General features: G+C 36.8%; 3 protein-coding genes across 8 annotated transcripts in view; 1 reads left to right on the top strand and 2 right to left on the bottom strand.

Annotated features, from left to right (window-relative positions):
- NKD1 (NKD inhibitor of WNT signaling pathway 1) overlaps positions 1-8244 on the bottom strand; it is a 293721-nt gene extending 285477 nt beyond the window's left edge. The window contains exon 1 of the mRNA XM_083794852.1: positions 7389-8244. The gene's annotated coding sequence lies outside the window, so the exon portion shown is untranslated. The remainder of the gene's footprint in view (positions 1-7388) is intronic.
- On the top strand, positions 1582-14144 carry BRD7 (bromodomain containing 7). The gene is made up of 17 exons (XM_083794834.1): positions 1582-1734; positions 2075-2283; positions 3018-3147; positions 3551-3608; positions 4515-4659; positions 5070-5180; positions 5512-5696; positions 6505-6628; positions 7272-7347; positions 8251-8358; positions 8734-8866; positions 9795-9906; positions 11055-11111; positions 11916-12027; positions 12186-12329; positions 12849-12992; positions 13944-14144. The coding sequence occupies exons 1-17, from the start codon at positions 1686-1688 to the stop codon at positions 14006-14008; spliced, it is 1962 nt and encodes a 653-aa protein (XP_083650960.1). The 5' UTR covers positions 1582-1685; the 3' UTR covers positions 14009-14144.
- Positions 14145-15784: 1640 nt separating this feature from the next.
- The window catches only part of ADCY7 (adenylate cyclase 7), a 61469-nt gene continuing 58268 nt past the window's right edge, over positions 15785-18985 (bottom strand). For all 6 annotated transcript variants that reach the window (XM_083794824.1, XM_083794823.1, XM_083794828.1 and 3 more), the window contains 2 exons: positions 18751-18875; positions 15785-18646 (listed from right to left, as the gene is read on the bottom strand). In XM_083794824.1, the coding sequence (XP_083650950.1) occupies positions 18500-18646; positions 18751-18875 (272 nt within the window). In that variant the 3' untranslated portion in view covers positions 15785-18499. The remainder of the gene's footprint in view (positions 18647-18750; positions 18876-18985) is intronic.

Raw genomic sequence — 18985 nt, 5'->3', positions numbered from 1 at the left:
TCCTCTAGTGCTACAGGTAACAGCAGAGCCAGCTGAGTAGGCAGGAACCAAATATGCTCAGTTCGCAATGAAAAGACCCAACAGCGACTCTTGAACATTGCTCAGAAATGCAGCATCTTCTCTTTTCAGGCTTCTCACAGTGTGTTTTGAAAGGCTGTATTAATACTTATGAGGGGGAAGAAATACATATCCTTCCATTGGAAAGAAGACATCGAGACAAGGATGGCAAAATGGCATGTATTCTAGGAATGAGGGCCTCTGCTACCAGTTGGAAATGTATCGTCCTCTGATCCAGATGTTACTGAATGAGACACCTAGAAAGGGCAGCCCTCAACACTGGCAATATCCACATGACTTGTTTGTGTATAATTCTCTCAAATTTCATTAGATTCAGGATGAGATTAGTCAGGAAATTTCAGAAAAACGATTGAACAAACGGTCTTGCCATATAACATTTAGAAGAAAAAACTTAGAAAGTCTGCCAGTTCTCTTGTGGGAATAGAGGATATAGCAACTTTTTTTTATTCTATAAAACATGTCCTTTAAATATTTACTAGACTTGTATTTTCTATATGTGGCCAGGTCTCAAGCAAAAGCCCTCTACATCTCACTAAAGTATGCTTAAGAACATTCACTGCATATGTAATAAGAGTATTAAAGGATCCAGATGTGAAGTAGAAAAACAACTGTGTCTATTATAGCTGAATTTCAAACTACTGGAGTAAGATCAAGCAGGAAAACTGTGGTTTATTCCAGAGCACCACCCACACAATTCTCTGAGTAGGTTACCAAATGACAGTAAATCTCCCCAGTACAATGCAAAACAAAGCTGTCACATCTGATTAAATTCCCTGTGACTGAGTGGCCAACGGATATTTTTCTGGAACTTCGCAAGCTTTAAAAATTAACCTTGTGAAGATGTATAATAAATCTCTAATTAACATCTAATTATTATTTTCTTAGGCTATAGAATATCACATATGAGTCAACAAATTTGAGGAACAGTTACGGGATTATCCCTGTGGGATTAAAATTGAAGTTTCCCTTTAGAAACAGGCACGGTTTATTTCTGCACTTAAACTTTACAGAAGTAACATTTTGAGAGACGTTACGGGGCAGGCGTTAAAACAGTAGCTACGGCAGCGTTGTTGAAACCGTAGATGCCTCGACAAATATGCCATTAAATTCGAAGGAGTTTATAGGAAGCCTTAATTTCCATCTAAAAGTTAATTTTTGCACTTGTAATGGACAATAGGGGTGTATTTCCCGAAAACGTATGAGTGGGGTGGGCTGTGAGGAGCGGAGCGGGCTGTGAGGAGCGGGGCGCCCGGGCGGTTGCGAGGAGAGGGAGCGGGCTGCGAGGAGCGGGATGGGCTCTGAGGAGAGGGGAGCCCGGGCGGGCTCTGAGGGGGCTCTGCGGAGGCCGCACCCCCCGCCCCGGGCTGCGCAGGCACGGGCACGGCTGAAAGAACCCCCCACGACCTGGGAGAGCCGCTCACGACGGCCCCCCCGCTCTGCCCGCTCACCGGCACCGAGCGCGCCCCCACCGCCGCAGCCCGCGGCCTCCGCTCCGCATGCGCCGCGGCACCTCCGGGCCGCCAGGGGGCGCCGCAGCACCGCGGCCCCATCTCCCCCCTGCGCCGCCGCGACGACAGCGCGGCCTGGCCGAGCCGGCCGCCGGCGACATGGGCAAGAAACACAAGAAGCACAAGTCGGACAAGCACCCCTACGAGGGTGGGTGGGTGGGTGGTCGGCGGCTGGGGGGCCGGCAGGGGAGGAAGGGAGCGAGCGAGGCGGGTGTGGGGTCTCGGCCCGCGGCCTGGCCGGGCCCGCCGGCCTTGGGCTGCTGCTGACGGGCGGGGAGCCGCCGGCCCTCAGCCCGGGCTGGGCTTCGTGTGCCCAGCTCCGGGGAGAGCGCTGCTGCGGGGCCCGCAAGGCAAGGGAGGGGGCTCTGCGCCTGTGGCAGCCCGGGGGTACCGTCTGGTGGAGGTAAAGCTCACCCTGTGTTGTTATCCGGGTGGAGTGAGAGTGTTTTCTGCGCTACTCATGTGCCTTATTTCTCTGCTATCCTAAGAATATGTAGAAAAGCCCCTGAAGCTGGTGCTGAAAGTTGGAGGAAGTGAAGTTGCCGAGCTGTCTACTGGAAACACAGGACTTGATTCAAGCCTATACGATGACAAATCCGAGCACGAGAAGCACAAAGACAGAAAACGGAAAAAGAGGAAGAAAGGAGAGAAACAAGTTCCTGGAGAAGAAAAGGAGAAAAGAAAGAGAAAAGTTAAGGTATGCATTCGTACTATTGCATTTTAGCCTCCCCCCCCGCCCCCCCCCCAAAAAAAAAATCTTCAGATTTTTCTAGACCTCTTGTCAGATGGTGAGCAGATATGACTAACTTGTATACTTAAACTGGAGTACATTCAAAGCGTGTATGCTGGTTCTGCCAATGCCTTTCCTCCAGGTACTTTCAGAAAAAGATGAGTAAAGCCATCTAAAATAGTGGCTAGTATAAACAAAGAAAATTAAAAACAGAAACAATTTTCACATCTAAATAAATTAATTTACGTAAAATGAAGCCTTACTAGTTCTTAATTAAAAAGAAGGAAATATATTTCCCTTTGGGGGTTCTTTAGCTGATAAGTAATTATAACATACTTATTTGAAGTATTAGGGGTACCCCTCATTTTAAACTTCCTGTCTCTTTCCTACTAGTTTTTCTAAAAGCTTCAAAATAATCCTAGGGGCTTCAATGGAGATAATTCTCTGTGCAGAATTGTTCCTGTCATGCTATAAAAGGCTGTCATGTTTAAAAAATAATAATACTGGGATAGATTGTTATATAGCTGAATTAAAGTACTGTCCAGTAGATGGAGACAGTACATAAAGAATACAGGGCCTTACAATTATTTTAAAAAAATAAAAATGCTAGGTTGTTTTGAAAAATCTGGAGAGCATTACATGCAGTAATAAGACTGGTTTGGAGATCCCCTGAGTTTCTATAACAATCTTTCTCTTTCTAGGATGATAAAAAGAAACGCGATCGAGACCACCCAGACAGCGATGGAGAGCAGGAACTGAAATGTCAGACCCCTATCAGGTTGGAATTGCCACCAGAGAAACCATTGGCAAGTACTTTATCAAAACAGGAAGGTAGGAAAAAATTACATTTTGTTTACCCTTGGTTAATTCCAGTTTTCTGCAATTGACTTATGTTTTGTTTGTTTCTGTAGCAACTGTGTTGACATTTTTTGCCATCCCAATGTTCTTCCCCATCTTATAGAAATACATGAAACTATGTTACAATGTACTTCTTTTGCAAAAGGGTATCTAGTGTCCGTGTCTGTGTGTGTAGGGTGTTAAGGTCAATGAGAAAAGGAGATCCCCTACATATCCTGTTGTTTTTGCAACCATCTTTTTTTGTTTGTTTGTTTATCAGGAATTCTCAAGTTGGATCAGTTTTATTAGTTTGATTGCTAATATCTTGGAAGTTTAGTACCACTTGCTGTCAGTTCTGATTCACATCCTTTCTCCCACCCCCTTCTCTTTGGTCTAGAGGTGGAGCAGACACCACTTCAGGAAGCTCTGAATCAACTCATGAGACAGCTGCAGAGGTAAATATCCATGCTACAGGCTTTCAGAGCTATGAAATGAATATAACCTACATTAAGAGAAGAAGCTTATAAAAAGCTGACTGACAATATTGCTAAATATTATGCTGACATGATTATTTTAGGAATTGAAGTACTAGTTTAAGAATACATACTTACAGTTTTTGCTCAGTTTAGGCTTCTTGTAATCATGTCAGTTTTAAGTTTAAAGTAATTTTAGAAAACCCTTGAAAAACAAAAACAAAAAAAAACACACAAAAAAAATCCGTTCTAGAAAAGATTCTCAGCAGCTCATCAGCCTAGCCTGACCCCACAGAGAAAATACCAAGCAACTAAATTTGACGTTAATGCTATTAGAAGCATCCGTGAACATCAGTGTACATCAGAGATCACAAAAAGCCTTGGAAAAATTTTAATGTAAAAAAGAATGTTAAAACTGTGTGAACTGAAAATGAACAGAATTATAAATACATATGTTCTATCACAGATTTTAGCAACCAGCTTTCCCTTCTGTTAATTTCAGGGTAAGAAAATTAATGAATGATAGGTATGCATTCTTATCACATTTGTTCCCTTTATTTTTCATCAACCTTAGTATAAAACCACTTCTGGAAAGACCAAAACTTCAAAAGAATGTTTTTTATTTTTAAATCTTTTAAGGAATACAGATAGTTATCCAACTGTAGAACTAACTCCTAAAATATGTTTGTAGCACTTTTCTGGTATATGGGTTTGTTATGGAATCTTTCCAGCCTTCAAAAGTGAAAGACTGTGCTGACACAAGCCATTTCTGGCTTTATGTTTTTGATCCCTTTTCAGCCTAGTCTGTTCCTTTCTATTTAATTCCAAGCTCAATATGTTCTTTATAATAAAGTCAAAACATAAAAATGTCTTTTCATATCTTATCAGAAAGGATCCAAGTTCTTTCTTTTCATTTCCTGTGACTGACTTTATTGCTCCTGGCTATTCCATGATCATTAAAAATCCGATGGATTTTAGTACAATGAAAGAGAAGATCAAGAACAACGGGTACCAGTCCATAGAAGAATTAAAGGTAATTCTGTAAATTTCATTTTGACTGGAGATGGATTATGGTCAGTTTACTTCAGCTCTAGAATTTTATAAGAATATGAAGTTACCAAAAAGAACCAATACTTCAGCATGAAGAAATGTTTCTTCTTGGCTTTTTTGTGAGAAAGAGGTTTTGCATCAAAACTTTAAAAATTAGAAACAATGCTTAACATTTAGGAATGTTTTCAGGATGTTATTGGGAGGCTAGTTTTGAGAGGAGTTTGATTTACTTATTTCTGTTTAAATTTTTAATTAATACATTTAAATTCATTTAAAAGGTTCTTTGAAGTTCTTTTTCACTAAAGCTCTAGATAAATCATTTGCAACAAGGATTTTAATACAGTGTGCTGTAAAATTTTAACTTTAATTCCAAAATTATTAATGTTTGCATAGGAAAACTTCAAACTGATGTGTACTAATGCAATGACGTACAACAAACCAGACACCATTTACTACAAAGCTGCAAAAAAACTGCTGCACTCAGGGATGAAGATACTTAGCCAGGTAATAGAAAATTACAAAACAAACTATTAAAAGATAGCCTTCTTACTTTTTGACTCTTCTTTCATTCTGCTTTTCTTATAGGGATCTCATGAAAATGAATAAAAACTTGCTTAATATGTGTCAAATGCTTGTATATTAGGATGTCACTGTATTAAAAGCTCATGCTTTAGTACTACTAGCAGATCACTTATTTGCATTTAATATTTGATTTTTCTAAATTGTCTTTTGCTAGTAAAAGAAAGAAAGGATTAAAATTAAATAATTCTCTGCGGGTAAGTTAAGAAAAGATTGATTGAAGTAGGAAACAGAAAGATTCTGCTGTGTTTTTTAGGAGAGGATTCAGAGCCTGAAACAAAGTATAGAATTCATGGCTGATCTTCAGAAGACAAGGAAACAGAAAGACAAGATGGAACAGCAACTAACTGGAGAAGATGAAAATAGTTCTGGGAAAGACAAAGTAGAATCTGTGGATGGTGATACCAAAGCATTCAAAACACCCAACAAAGAACACAAAAAGTGAAGTATTGTCTCATTACTGATTAGAGGATACACCTCTTTAAAGGCACTGAAAGATGACAATTATTAGGGACTAGTAGATGTGGGTCTCTCTGGTACAGGATATACACTAGGAGTCCTTCATCTCAAGGGAGCAACATTTATATAAAGCATTCTTGTATACTAAAAATATATGTAGAATCTTTTATATAGTACCATCATTTTTTTGTGGAGGTAACCCTGTACTGGTCATCAACTCCATTCCTTCAGTTATTTTCTATTTTAGTGTCTCTTTCACGTAGATAGCACTGTTTTGAAGAAAACTTTTAAATACCCCAGTTCAAAATAACTATTTAGCTATTTGCATGTATTTTGTGCATAATACTTGTATTCGAACCTTGTAAATGCATAGCTACAGAACGTATACTTTCTAAATTATCTTTTAATATCTAGAAATACTTCTTTTAATGTTCCGAAATACTAGTGAATTCATTTTCACAGATTCAAAAATAGATACTAAAATCCAGAGTATCCGAATTAATTTTACCCAAAATATCCTCGTTTGTTTTGTGGGAGTAATGATGTAAAAACTGACAAGCTGCCAAACTAGGACATCTGTATGGCTAAAGTAAGCTAAACAAAGGTCTTTACAGTCACTAATTTAAAAAGCATTTGTGGGTATGAGTAGTGTCTGTCACTTTTTTTCCTGCTGTATTAAAACAGTTTGCACAGTTGACAGAAAAAAAATAATATTCCACTGTATCCTTTCCTGATAGCCAACTGGTGTCTGTTAAAGCTAGTAATTAAGACGTGTCAATTTTATTCACAGGAAAGACAAAGATCTACTTGAAGACAAATTAAGAAACAATAGCTTGGAAAGGGAACAAGAGCAGATTGATCGCATTGTTAGAGAATCTGGAGGAAAGCTAACAAGACGACTTGCAAAAAGCCAGGTAAGTCTTGGGGTGTTTGGTAACTCCATTCACTTTTTCGTGGACCAGGCTCACTTAGCATCGTATGTCAGTTGAAACTCAAGGGGTGCTTTTACTACAGCTTCCATCATTTTACATGAGTAATCATGTCCAAGATAAGAGGAGGGTGGGGAGAAGGAAGGATACCCATTGAACACATGCTGGATTTTATCAGCAGAGCAAGTTCAGCTTAAGTTTCCTGAATTTTTAAATAAAGTAACAGAAAAGGTTGAATACTAAGAACTTCAAAAAATATCTCATCTGACCTGCAAAAAAAAAAAAATTCCCTCTTAGTTCTGATTTCTGAAGCAGTCAGACGTCTGAGTAAAGACTGTTAAATATATAGGAGGAAGTTTGGTAAAATTGGGCCTAATTTTCTATAAAGTATGAGTTACCTGTTTTCTTAGTCTTTACAGAAATGTTACTATTTCTTGTAACTTGTTAATTCCTAGATCAGTAACAGTTACCTAGTGAGAGTAAAAACAGTAGGAGTATTCACTTTGAATTTGACTGATATTTCCAAATTGCTTTCTAATTCATACAGTTGAGGGGGTTTCATTAGAGGTTTTTATAAATCTAAGAGCTGTGAATTTCAACTAGTGTATAAACTAAAATATTATTTCAGTGTGAATTTGAAAGAAGAAAGCCAGATGGTACAACAACTCTGGGCCTTCTTAATCCAGTCGACCTTACTGCAGGAGGTAAGTTGGCATGGTTCAGGTAACAAATAGTTTCCACCTACCTGTTCTGTAGCTTTTTAGCTGGGGTAGATGGGTGAATGGTGCCTAGCAATCAAATGGTTCTTAATAGCCTGATAATTTGAATTTAAAAAGTTGCAGCTGATCACTGTTAGGAGGAACTGGAGAGGGCCCTCAGTGGCTATTGCTTCTCCATTTTGCATCACCTATTTGTGGAAGGTGCAAGAGACTTCTTTTGCCATAGAGATGGGACTACCAGTCATATGCTAGGGCACATTTAATTTCTGGAATACCCTTAAGTCAGGATCATTTGTAGAGTGAAGTCTGTGACCTGAAGGGTCACAGACCTTTCAAGAACTGGGAACCATCTGGGACCTCAATCATTTGTCACATCAGTGCCATCTGTGTAGTGCCACTAGCTGGAAGAGTGCAGGTACTTGATTGGTTAACTGCCGACTCACTGCAGAGTTGAACTGAGAAGGTCTCGAATAGAGTGAAACCTTGCTGAAAGTTTGACTTCTCCATTCCCCTAATTTGTGCAGTAGGAAATCTCGGCAAGAATAAATAAATTTATCTGTCCCATTTACAATCAGATCCTCTTTAACAATACAGCCTTTGTTAGGGGAGGCAGGAAGGAAGAAAATTAGTAGTGAAAACATCTAAGTTAAATCTTCTATCCTTACCTAGTGTTATTACTTAAACTAGTATTATCGCTTACTTAACATCTGACATCATGTTCAAGACTACACATAGTCTTTAATATGAAACAGTTGGACAGAAATGCACTTAGGGTTGTATCCTGTATAATCTGAAGTTTCTGGCTATGAGTATTAAATGAGTTTGGATGTCTTCCTCTGTCAGTTAACTATGCCATCATTACCTACGTATTTTGATTATATCCTATAGAACCAGGTTACTGCCCTGTAAAGCTGGGTATGACAGCAGGGAGACTTCAGTCAGGAGTTAATACATTACAAGGGTTCAAAGAAGATAAAAGAAACAAGGTTACTCCAGGCAAGTGCTGAATTACTATTTTTTGTTATTATTTTAATTCTCCTTTTTATATAAACAAAATATGTTGATTTCATTACTCGTACAGTTTTGAACTTATTTTTTAATGATAAAGCACATCTTTGCATATATTTATCACACAACTAAACAGCACATCACAAATTTACACGTACAAAAGGGGAGGCGCATTCAATAAAATCATCTACATTGAGAAGAGGAACTATACCAGCGAGGTACAAAGGTTTTTGCTAAACTTGTTTTCATCTTAAGAACTATGTTCTAGAAATTTCTTTGGGGGGATTGTTTTACAACCGCTTCTCACTTTTATCTGATATGTGCATACCAGAGGTGATAATTAGCGCTGTTGTTATTCATTAGTGACATACTTGAATTATGGACCTTATAGTTCCTATGCTCCGACATACGATTCTACGTTTGCCAACATCAGCAAAGAAGATTCTGACTTAATCTATTCAACGTATGGGGAAGACTCTAATCAAGGATCTTTCAGGTAATCAAACAGCTAGGATGTGTATTTACAGTTTTCATGTACAGAAGCAGTTTTGTGCAAATCTCTGCATGGACTGCATCTTTGCTGCTGGAATGATGTTGCTACTGTCTTACAGCCTACTGTTTTTTTGTTAGTTTTAAGAAGGAAAAATTTAGTAAGAGAACTTGTATGCGATGTAAAATTAGCCAGGGTTGAAGGATTTTTATCGCACCAATACATAAGAACATAGAGTCTAGCACTTAATTGTATTCATAACTAATTCTGAAGGATTCATGTTCAAAACCAGAAAAATTGTTGAGGAAAAAGTGTTCAGACAAACTGAAATTTTTAACGTTAATGTTTTAATGTTAATGAATTTTATTACTGCCTTAAGAAAAAGTCATCTTTGTTAACGTCAAATAGTGACCACATTACTGTGGTTACAGTGGGAGATCCGAATCCAGAGTCCTAATTTCATTCTTAAATAACGCGTATACTGCTTGATTTTCCTACTATTTGCTACAGCAAAAATAATTAATTCCCATTGCTTCTATTATTCTTGCTTGTAAAAATGTCAGAATTTAAGTCCTTTTGTTTTATGAGAACTCAAAAATAGAATACACAGTAATATAAATTCATATGAAATATAGGAATACTTAAGTACAGCGCAAATGTTAAGTGACTGTGCAAGTTTGCTGTCAGTTTCATGCAGCTGCCTAAAGCAGTATACTTTTCATCCTTTTTCAGGTTTTGTAAGTAATCTGAATGGGTTCCTGGGCTACAAAAGCCATAGATAATTAAACAAAAGCAAGCTATTTAGGTTAAATTCTATGCTGTTTTTTGTGTTTTCCGTTCTGTAGATATCGGTCTGCCTTTACCTAACAAAACTTCTTACTGTTGAATGTTAGATACAGAAGTTGCTTACCTTAACTATCTTTTAATCTTCTAGTATTCATGAATTTTTGATGAAATCACAAGATTATCCTTTCCTAATGGCTGATAGTTTGCTTGATGTCCTAACTAAAGGGGGACACTCTAGATCTCTCAGAGAACTTGAAGCGGTAAGAGTGAGTTTGTGGACTTTCTAGGCTTTATTTTTGCACGCAAGCCATAAAGCTAGAGAAAGATGATACTGATCCTATTGACAGGCCCCCTTTTAAGTGGTAAAATTTGGAAGTGAAGACACCTTTGTCTTCAGGTAAGAGATTATTCTGGTTTGTTAATTAATGAACTGTGAAAAATTACAAAATATTGTAACATTACCCAGAGTCCCATGGCCTTTTTCTATCTATTCTGCCCCTAGTGCTTAGAAAGAAAACAGCAATATGGGGTTTAGAGACAAGGCGAGCCCAGTTTTTTGTTAGTTTCCATGAAAAGTTTAGCATGCCTCCTAGCAGCCACTGTTTATGTCAGAATTAGTACCTAGGTTTTTTTTTTCATTAGTTAGCACATATTTGAGTTTAAAAGCACTGCACTATGGAAAACCACTGAACAGGTAGTCCTCAGATGCTCCTGAGACTTCAGTACCCATATATGCCAACATGACTGGAATCAGAGGAGCTGATGAGGGGAACAGAATGAGACTAAAACTTCATTCACAATCCTAGAATTAGTTGAGTATCTTCAGAGGGCAGTTACTGCTAACTACAAATGTTCATTTGACCTACTTTCACATGAATGGAAACTTGAAATACAGATCATAGCTGCTTAGTAATGGTTCATATATCAGCTAAACTAATACTGGAAATAGTTCATAGAGCAAAGATCAGCCCCTAGCCTCCAGTTCAGACCTTTGCTTAGCATTACTCTTTTCTAGTACCCAGTAGTGACACTGACTTACAGGGTTCAGTTGCTATTGGTGCAAAATGTTAAGAAATAGTTATGTATTGAAGCAGTATATTTCAGCCTCTAATCATCGTGCTTCCTTTTCTCCCTTCTCCCCAGTAAATAATCTGTGAGGTGATGTCACTGGGGAAAAACACATGGATGTTTGCAGAGAGTAATAAAATGCATGCTATAAAAATGTATTTTTAGCAAACATTGGTATCTGAAAATGCCTTCTAAAAAATAGTTGCTTTGTAACTTGGTTTTACAAAGAAAGCTTGCATCATTTACCTCAGTTTAAAATACCAGATCGTAAGGTGTTACTTTGACCTTAAGGAAAAGATAAGTTTTAATGCCTGCTTTAAAGAATCCTTTGTGTATTCAGCCCCTGGAAGAAACTGAAGGCCCACATGAAAGAAGTGATGCAATAAAAGATGTAAAGGTAAGATTCTTCTATATATCTATTAGCTACTATAAGCAACATGTCTAGCTTGTCAGTTATAAAACTGCCAACAACTGTAAAGCTATGAAGCGACATTGAAAATTTGATTGTAAATATACACAATGTAAATTGTGACAACTGCATGCTATTTTGTAGGCATTTGGAGAATCTCCAGAATCTTCAAAAAGTTAATTCTTAATTTAGACTATATGCCAATAGCAGTGGAAGAAAATGCTTATATACTTTTGTCTGAAATTCTTATACAATCCACTGGCTCTTCTGGTTGGCAGCTTTAGTTATTCTAATTACTCTTAAAAATGATTTCTTTTAACATGAACTTGTAATAAGTATAAAATACCATACCCCACAAGACTTAGAAATCTTTGAGTCACATTCTCAACTAGCTTGTGTCCCTGTAGGCATACAAAATATCACTAAAATCGTTCCACCCGACAAACTTTGTTCAGTTAGAGAAAGTATAGTAGTAGTTCCACTGAAAGGCTGCTCTCCTGAAGCTTTAACCTGCTACCAGTTCCTGGATTGTTTTTGACTTTTGGTCTCTGATTGTACATAAGTTCTGTTCTAGGTGAGATACCAATTTTTGGGTATGAAATTGTCAGCTGAGTAAGTAGCAATCAGTAAAAGTTTATAGGGTATCTTTACTTCTTTCCTGCTGTAAGTTCACTTCTTTTTTGTAGAGCTGATTAATTTTAACTAATTTGATATTCTGATTTCCCCAAAACAATTTTGTTGTTTCAAGACTGATATAAATATTATATAAATTATTTCTTGCTGCTTTTTTAGATTATGGAAATTGACATTGCAACAAGGTTGGACTCTGCTAATAATGACAGACTCACAGCACTAAAAGCTGTTACAAACTTTGGCATGCCTATAGAAGAGTTTGATTCTGAGGGTAAGTTATCTTGGTACTAGCAATTCTGATGTGTCTGTAACCTTTAATGAAAGGTAATTAATGTTCTCAGTCTCCTTGCATATTCAGTCTTACATAGTTTATATCATAACATAAGTAAACACACACTCTTACTAACAGGACTTTTCTTCATTAAACAGAGGCTGAAATTTTCCAGAGGAAACTTGATGAAACAACAAAGCTTCTGAGAGAACTTCAGGATGCCCAAAATGAACGACTAAGTACGAAACCACCCCCGAACATGATTTGTCTTCTGGGTCCATCTTACAGAGAGATGCACTTAGGTAAATATACTTTTTCTGCTAATTTTTGGGGAATTGATCAAGTCTTAGTGTTTATCAAGGCAAAACTTCAACAGTGGGGATTCTCTGCCCTGTTGGGTATAGTAGATTCATTTGTTGTATGGAAAGCCAGATTCAAGTTTTAAACAGTAATGACAAGTATTTCTTCTTTACTAAGTGAATTTCCCTAAAATCGAGAATTTTCTCAGTTTTTCTCACTTACTCTTCAATTATTCGAGCAAAGCTCCTTGTGCCACAGCTCAGTTCCACAGCTTATGTTAACAGCAGCCTACTCTGACAGGAGTGTGTGACGAGAGTGTCTGTTCTGTGAGTAAAACTAAATTGTGCAATATCCACTACAGTGTATGTGGCCTAAAATAGCAATCTCAATGAGAAAAGATAAAATCCCCATTATTGCAGAAATATGACCAATGTTGGTCCAGTTCTATGTCAGTGATTTTATATGCATGCTTGTACATGTAGCCTATGAGTACATCTACTACTTTCTCTTTTTTTTTGCAGCGGAGAGAGTAACCAATAATCTGAAAGAACTGGCACAACGAGTGACTCCAGGTGACATTGTTAGTACATATGGAATCCGGAAAGCAATGGGAATTTCGATTCCTTTACCTGATACAGAAGACAGCGGGGTAGATTTAACAGATGGTGAGTATACAAAACTGTTTTGTAGCATCTGTGCAACTAAAACAAAACCACATCTGCAAATCATTAGAATGGCTTGTGGTAGAACTTGGCAGTAACTTAGTTCCAGCTTTCAGTTATTCTCTACTTCTTAAAATTCTGTCTTTAATGGAAAGTTGTTGTGCTTGGTCTCAGTCCAAAATTAATCTTTTGAATATATGGAACTTTGTTTCAACTACTCAAAGTGGTTATTTTATCATTCATCTTATAGCACTGCCAAATTGTAAAGCTTGGCAAACCTTTAAGTTCTAGTTTTTCCATTTACAGTGAAGTTACAAGAAAAAAGTTAAAATTCCTCACTTGCTAAAATGAGGACATCATCCGTCCTTCTTCCCCAAGCTTTTGGCTGTGCACTCCTTTTGCTTAATTTGGCCAGCTGTAGTGCTTTTCAGTTGACAACATCAACTCATTTATCCAGCACGAAGTAACTACTGTTTTTGCTGGATTTAGGAGTTTGTTCTGTGAAAAACTTAAGTGCCAGAACCAGATCTCCCCCTTGTGGCAGCAGCTTAGTAAGTCACGTAAACTGTGAAAGCATTCCTAGAATTTGTGTGTCCTCAATTTATAAGACAGGCAAGAATTTAGTTTCAAGAAAGGCAATTCACAAAACAAATTTGCACAATACGTGGCTTATAACAGGTTTCAGGTCTCATGTGATTTAATGAGAAGAACAGGACTGCTTCAGTAACTTCTTTTCAAGGAAACTAAGAAATCTCAATTTGACAATTATCGAGTAATTTCTTTTTCATAGTGTACTACAAGCCAGACTATGTAACAAACAAATTCTTGAGCTGTTACAGAACACACAGTTAACTCAGGACTGAAGTATTTAGAAGTATTATATTGTATATGCACTACTTTAATTGACAAGTTATAAATATACTTATTGACCTGGTGTCTGTTGTACTCTTTCAGAGTTTGAAGAACCTAAAAAGACTGTCACCATCACTGAAAATGAATGTGGGCCACTTAAAGTCTGAAGCTTCAGTTAAGTTTACAGGTGTTTGTTTGATTCTTTTTAAGAACCAGATAAACATTCTTCAGGTGCATTCACAGAGCATGTGTATATTGTGTGTTAAAGAAACTACTTTTGTTTATTAAATTTTGGAACTGAAATTTGAGTTTTGTTAAGAGTTTTTTCTGTTACTTAAATTCATTTAATTATTCTTTTGTCATTTATTTTAAATGCTGAAGTCCTTTAAGTTTTCCTTCCATTATTATATGCCTGGAAAAGTCAAACACTAAGTGAAAATGGAGCTGTGTATGGGGGAGAGGACTCAACCACAAGTTTCCAAAAGCACTGCTTTAACTGTAGTTAAACTTGGTTGGGGCAAAAACCGTTAGTATCTGAACACACAAGTTTCCCTTTTTAAAATAACCATGCAACTCTTATGATCATGAGGGACAGGAAAAAAACAACACTGTATGAAACTGATGTAACCTGATAAATTAACAAAAGATCACCTTTGTAAGGCTTTCAGCATAGATTAATTTCCTCATAGATGAGCAGCAACATCCATTCACAGTATCGTAAAAGTTGAAAGCTTTAAAATACATCATGACAACAATAAGGTGAGACTAACAAAGCCATTGGCTGCCAGTAAGAATGCCACATTAATGTAGCAGTATTAACTCAGGTTGAGATGTGCATGTAGAAAACTTGAAGGTAGTACTAAACACCATCTGACTAATTATTTTAAGCTTGCTTATCAGAAAGAAGAGCATATTTAGAAAACTGTCAATTAAAAGATGATTCCCTTGTCACCAAAATTGCTTATAGTGTTAGTCTGTTTTGTCTGCATTCAGGCAGAGAGGAATTGAAGCATGGTGGCAGTATTACGCAGAGCCAGAGAGTCCTGAACAAGAATTCTTCCTATGGTCTAGTCAATTACTGTCACACACTTGTCCAGTGCTATACCGTTTTACCACAGACATCATTACCTATTTTTAAATATTGTTTATTTTTACCCCATAGTATTTATTTTAAGGTTCCAGTGTTACCTTGGAGTGTTAACAGCAATGACATGCAGTAGTTCATCTCCATCTGATTAGCAATTTAGAATGTTTGTAGTGGCATGGAACTGAAATGAAGAGGTAACTTAAAGACAAAACAGAATAATGAATTCCACTCTTCGTTCCTAGTCTTACAGCCAACATCACCTTTATACTTCCTTTCCTCTTCTTCCTCCTCTTTAAAAAGGAGCTGCAGAGGTGTTTAATTCCATTTTTAGTTTTTCAGTTCTTAAAACTCATTCCAAACAGTTTGAACTGTCAGCCTGAATACTTCTCCAGTAGTTTCAGTTATCAAATCATCACAGAATAGTTTTTTGTTTTCTTTAAATAAAATATTAACTGTTGTGTTTTTTTCCCACAGTAGTGGCTAATTGTAGTTGATTACTTTGAAACACTTCAGGGATTGAATTTTTCAATTAATATTTAACTCATTTTCATGGTACAAGAGAAGGTAAGACACAAAACATTATTGGTTCAGTCTATAGCATCTCATTTCCCGTCATTTATCTTTCATATAGTGCAATAGAAGGCCACAGATGACAGAAAACAGAGCATGGAAATTTTTCTTTAGCAAGTATATCACGCTATGTATTTTCTACTTAGATAAATTCTCAAAAATATGAGTATCAAATTTACTTTGTAAGTAAAAACAATCTCATTAACTCTATAGAGATATATAAGATATATCATGCCTCCTGTTTATGGGGAAACTTCATCAAAATAATTACAAAAAACAAGCAAGTTTCAGGAAGTTCTTTATTTAACGGTAAAAAGAAAAGTTTGTTCTTTAAAATAGATTGCTAATTCAAAACATGTTATTAGCTCTTCAAATTAGATACAATGCCATTTTTACAGTTCAAAAAACCACAATAATGCTGTAAAGATTTTCAAACAAGATTGAAGAAGTAATCTTAAGTTTCACAGTTCTCAAGAAACGGCTGCTAAAAACAATTACGTAAAGACAGTTGCCATTTAAATTGAACTTATTCTCTGGTTGAATATAGCTTTCTTAGTATACACTTCCAGTTCTGCTATGTTAAAGTCATTTTCAGATATAACCCCTTTTTCTTTACATGTGTTTTCCAATCTTCTCCATTACATAAGCTAAAATTCAGTGAGCAGTGTAAGTACACAATGTCCTTTTAAAACCATGACAAAAAGAAAACAAACTACTCATTCCAGTTCAAAAGCTACAGCTTTTTATACCACTTCTGTAAATGAGGTTAAGTTTAAGTTATGCCCAAGCAAGTTACTAGCCTGATAGGCAATATAATGTAAACAAAAGCATTTCAAAATGCTGTTACAGACAGCCAATTTTTTCATAGATAACTTACACCTACATTCTACTAGTTCTGTGAACAGAGACACTTCAGAGCCAGCTCTATCTATAGGCATAATGCACTTTGCAAAATATATTAGACGCAAATTGTGACTTTATGTAACATACGACATCAAAGACTGCTGAAAGGAGCCTTTGACACATGCATGGTCCTTACAAAACAATAAATATCTCAAGATAAATGCTTGCTGAGCATCTGTTACTACAAATGCAAAACATACAAGAGTAGCAAAAGCTGTTTGAAAGTTTATTCAATTGCAACACTGATCTGATACTGACAAGATGCCAAGTCTGAAACTTCCTTCTTCAGCCGAGTCCATACATGACCCAGACAACCTCGAACAAAGGTTTTCTAACGTGATTTCCTGTCGGAGGCTTACTACAGACACAGTTTTGACCTACCAAATTGAAAAAGGCTGTAAGCACAAGTTTTAATCCACAGTTGGACAATATCTAGATTTGTTTCTGTCTTGAAACATAGTCACTTCATCTTCTAAAGAAATTACACAGTAATTAGAAAGTGGCAGTAATGCATATGACTGCTTGTTAAAAACTTTTCCAGTATAGTTTAGTAGTAAACCCAAAGATTAGTAAGTGCTGCTTTGTTTGTAGAGGAGTAAGGATTAACAAAGCAGATGTATAGCTTACAGATCACTGTGCTGTTTAGTCATACTCCATGTGGTATGAAGGTGTAAGGGGAGAATCCATCCTTAGTTAATGCATACATTTAGGCACGAGATGTTATTATAAAATACCGTCATTCCACCAACAGAAAATAGATTGATTACAAGAAGTAGAAAAATACTAATTTAGAATTTTGCCAAAGCTATTAACACCTTAAATACTTTACAAACTAAGAGCAAGCCGATTTCCATGATCATCTTACCAATGCACCAAGCATACTTTCATTATCGAGGCTCTGCTGAAACGTTTCCATTAAGCATGTTTTTTCCACACTTCCTTTTATAATTTTAAAAACCAAACTGTTTCATAAACTGCATTGCATTTCAAAGGAATTCAAACCAGCAAGTAGCTAGTCAAATTGAAGAAACAAAAATAGAAAAAAAAGGAAGAAAAAAAGAAAACCCATCTCAGTTGCAGTTCTGTTTGTCCAGTATTAGAAACAGTAACAGTTACTATTTTATTAGTTTTGTTTTTCAGTTTCCAAACCATTCAAAACTGCCCTCAAGAACACAGTCAGTATGCAGAATTCCAGCTGGATGTCAGTGATACAAGCCATTATCAGAGCCTATCTAACGAAGCATTCAGCATAAATGCAGGTGTGCAGTGCTCCTCAAGATTAGTTTTTTTTTTTTTTTGAAATTTCAAGCCAGAATTTTTAAAGAACATTCTCCTATGCGACTGTACAAAATCTGCATGCAGATGCTAAATACAGAAGCACAAAAATACAAAGGATGATATGTATTAGAATGTAAACACTCTGAACTAGTTTAAAGATTTCTGAACAGCTGCTGGTAAGGAAAAACATTTGTACTACTGTAGAGGATAAGATAATGAAGAAGGGATCCAAATTGTGCAATTAATTCCCTCCACAACCAAAGGAGCTCAGCACAATTATCATATGATATATTGGAGTTTACTTGCATTTCTCTTTCTGTTATTCAGCTGTCTTCTGCCATGAAGTTTGTTTAGCATTAAAAGCAGGGTATGCGGTGCCCAGAGTATCATCTCAGTATGTCTGTGACAAATGCAATACTGTGTGCAGGTGTGACAAAGAATGAAGCAGTGGAATGTTTTAAGGTGGTGAGGAGTTCTACAGTGCATCCACACAGGTTGTTACTGGAGCTGTTAGACTCTCACAGTGCAGGGAAGGAAAGGAACTAATCGAAAATGCTTCATGCAAATTCCATGTAAATCCTCAAATAACTTCGGGAAAAGGTAGACTTTTTCAAACTGGTGGTTCCATGTCTTCTACAAACTTCTCAGAACTTCTTTCAAAAAACAACAAACACAACAACATTCTCCTATCTTTAGATGTAGAAGAAGTATGAATAGTATATATAGTTTTGAATAATCTCCTTTACATAAGGAGGGAAATTCTAAGTCTTCACAGAAGGGAGGCAGTTCTAAGTCTACTTTGATTAACTTTGTCATAGCCTCAGTTCAGTCCAATACCTTGGAATTTGGCTGTCTCGGTGCAAACAAAGTAAGTCCTCAGTTCTCCCTTGCCTTTGACATTAATGAGTCCCCTACATTCACATGAATATCCCAGCTCCTGTAGTATTCTGCTTGTTTCTTCCGTGACCTTTGTGTGAAAAGAATTAGAAAACTCTTGTGAAATTCTACTCATTATTCAATTAAAAAAAAAATTAGAAATAATTTCTTAGACATTCCAACGCTCACATTTACCTGGATTTTTCCAAGTTCCCCTGTACTCTCCATTCTGCTAGCAACATTAACAGTGTTGCCCCAAATATCATACTGTGGTTTCCGAGCACCAATTACACCAGCAATCACAGGGCCATGATTTATCCCTGTATAAATAAAAGCAGGTGTCATTACTAAAGTAGGTGGCTATGTGATACCTACCTTCATTATTAGCTATAAATTGTGAGCTTCAGGGAAAGAAAAAAAAAAAAACACC

Source organism: Anser anser (genome assembly GCF_964211835.1).
Source record: "Anser anser genome assembly, chromosome: 11".
NCBI lineage: Eukaryota > Metazoa > Chordata > Aves > Anseriformes > Anatidae > Anser > Anser anser.
Note: the sequence above shows the minus strand (reverse complement) of the source record. Positions and strands in the feature narration are given on the sequence as shown.

Coding starts and splice junctions, on each gene's coding strand:
- BRD7 (XM_083794834.1), top strand. CDS start 1,686: ATGGGCAAGAAACACAAGAAGCACAAGTCGGACAAGCACCCCTACGAG. Junction 2,284..3,017: donor AAAGAAAGAGAAAAGTTAAG/GTATGCATTCGT, acceptor TTCTCTTTCTAG/GATGATAAAAAGAAACGCGA. Junction 6,629..7,271: donor GACGACTTGCAAAAAGCCAG/GTAAGTCTTGGG, acceptor ATATTATTTCAG/TGTGAATTTGAAAGAAGAAA.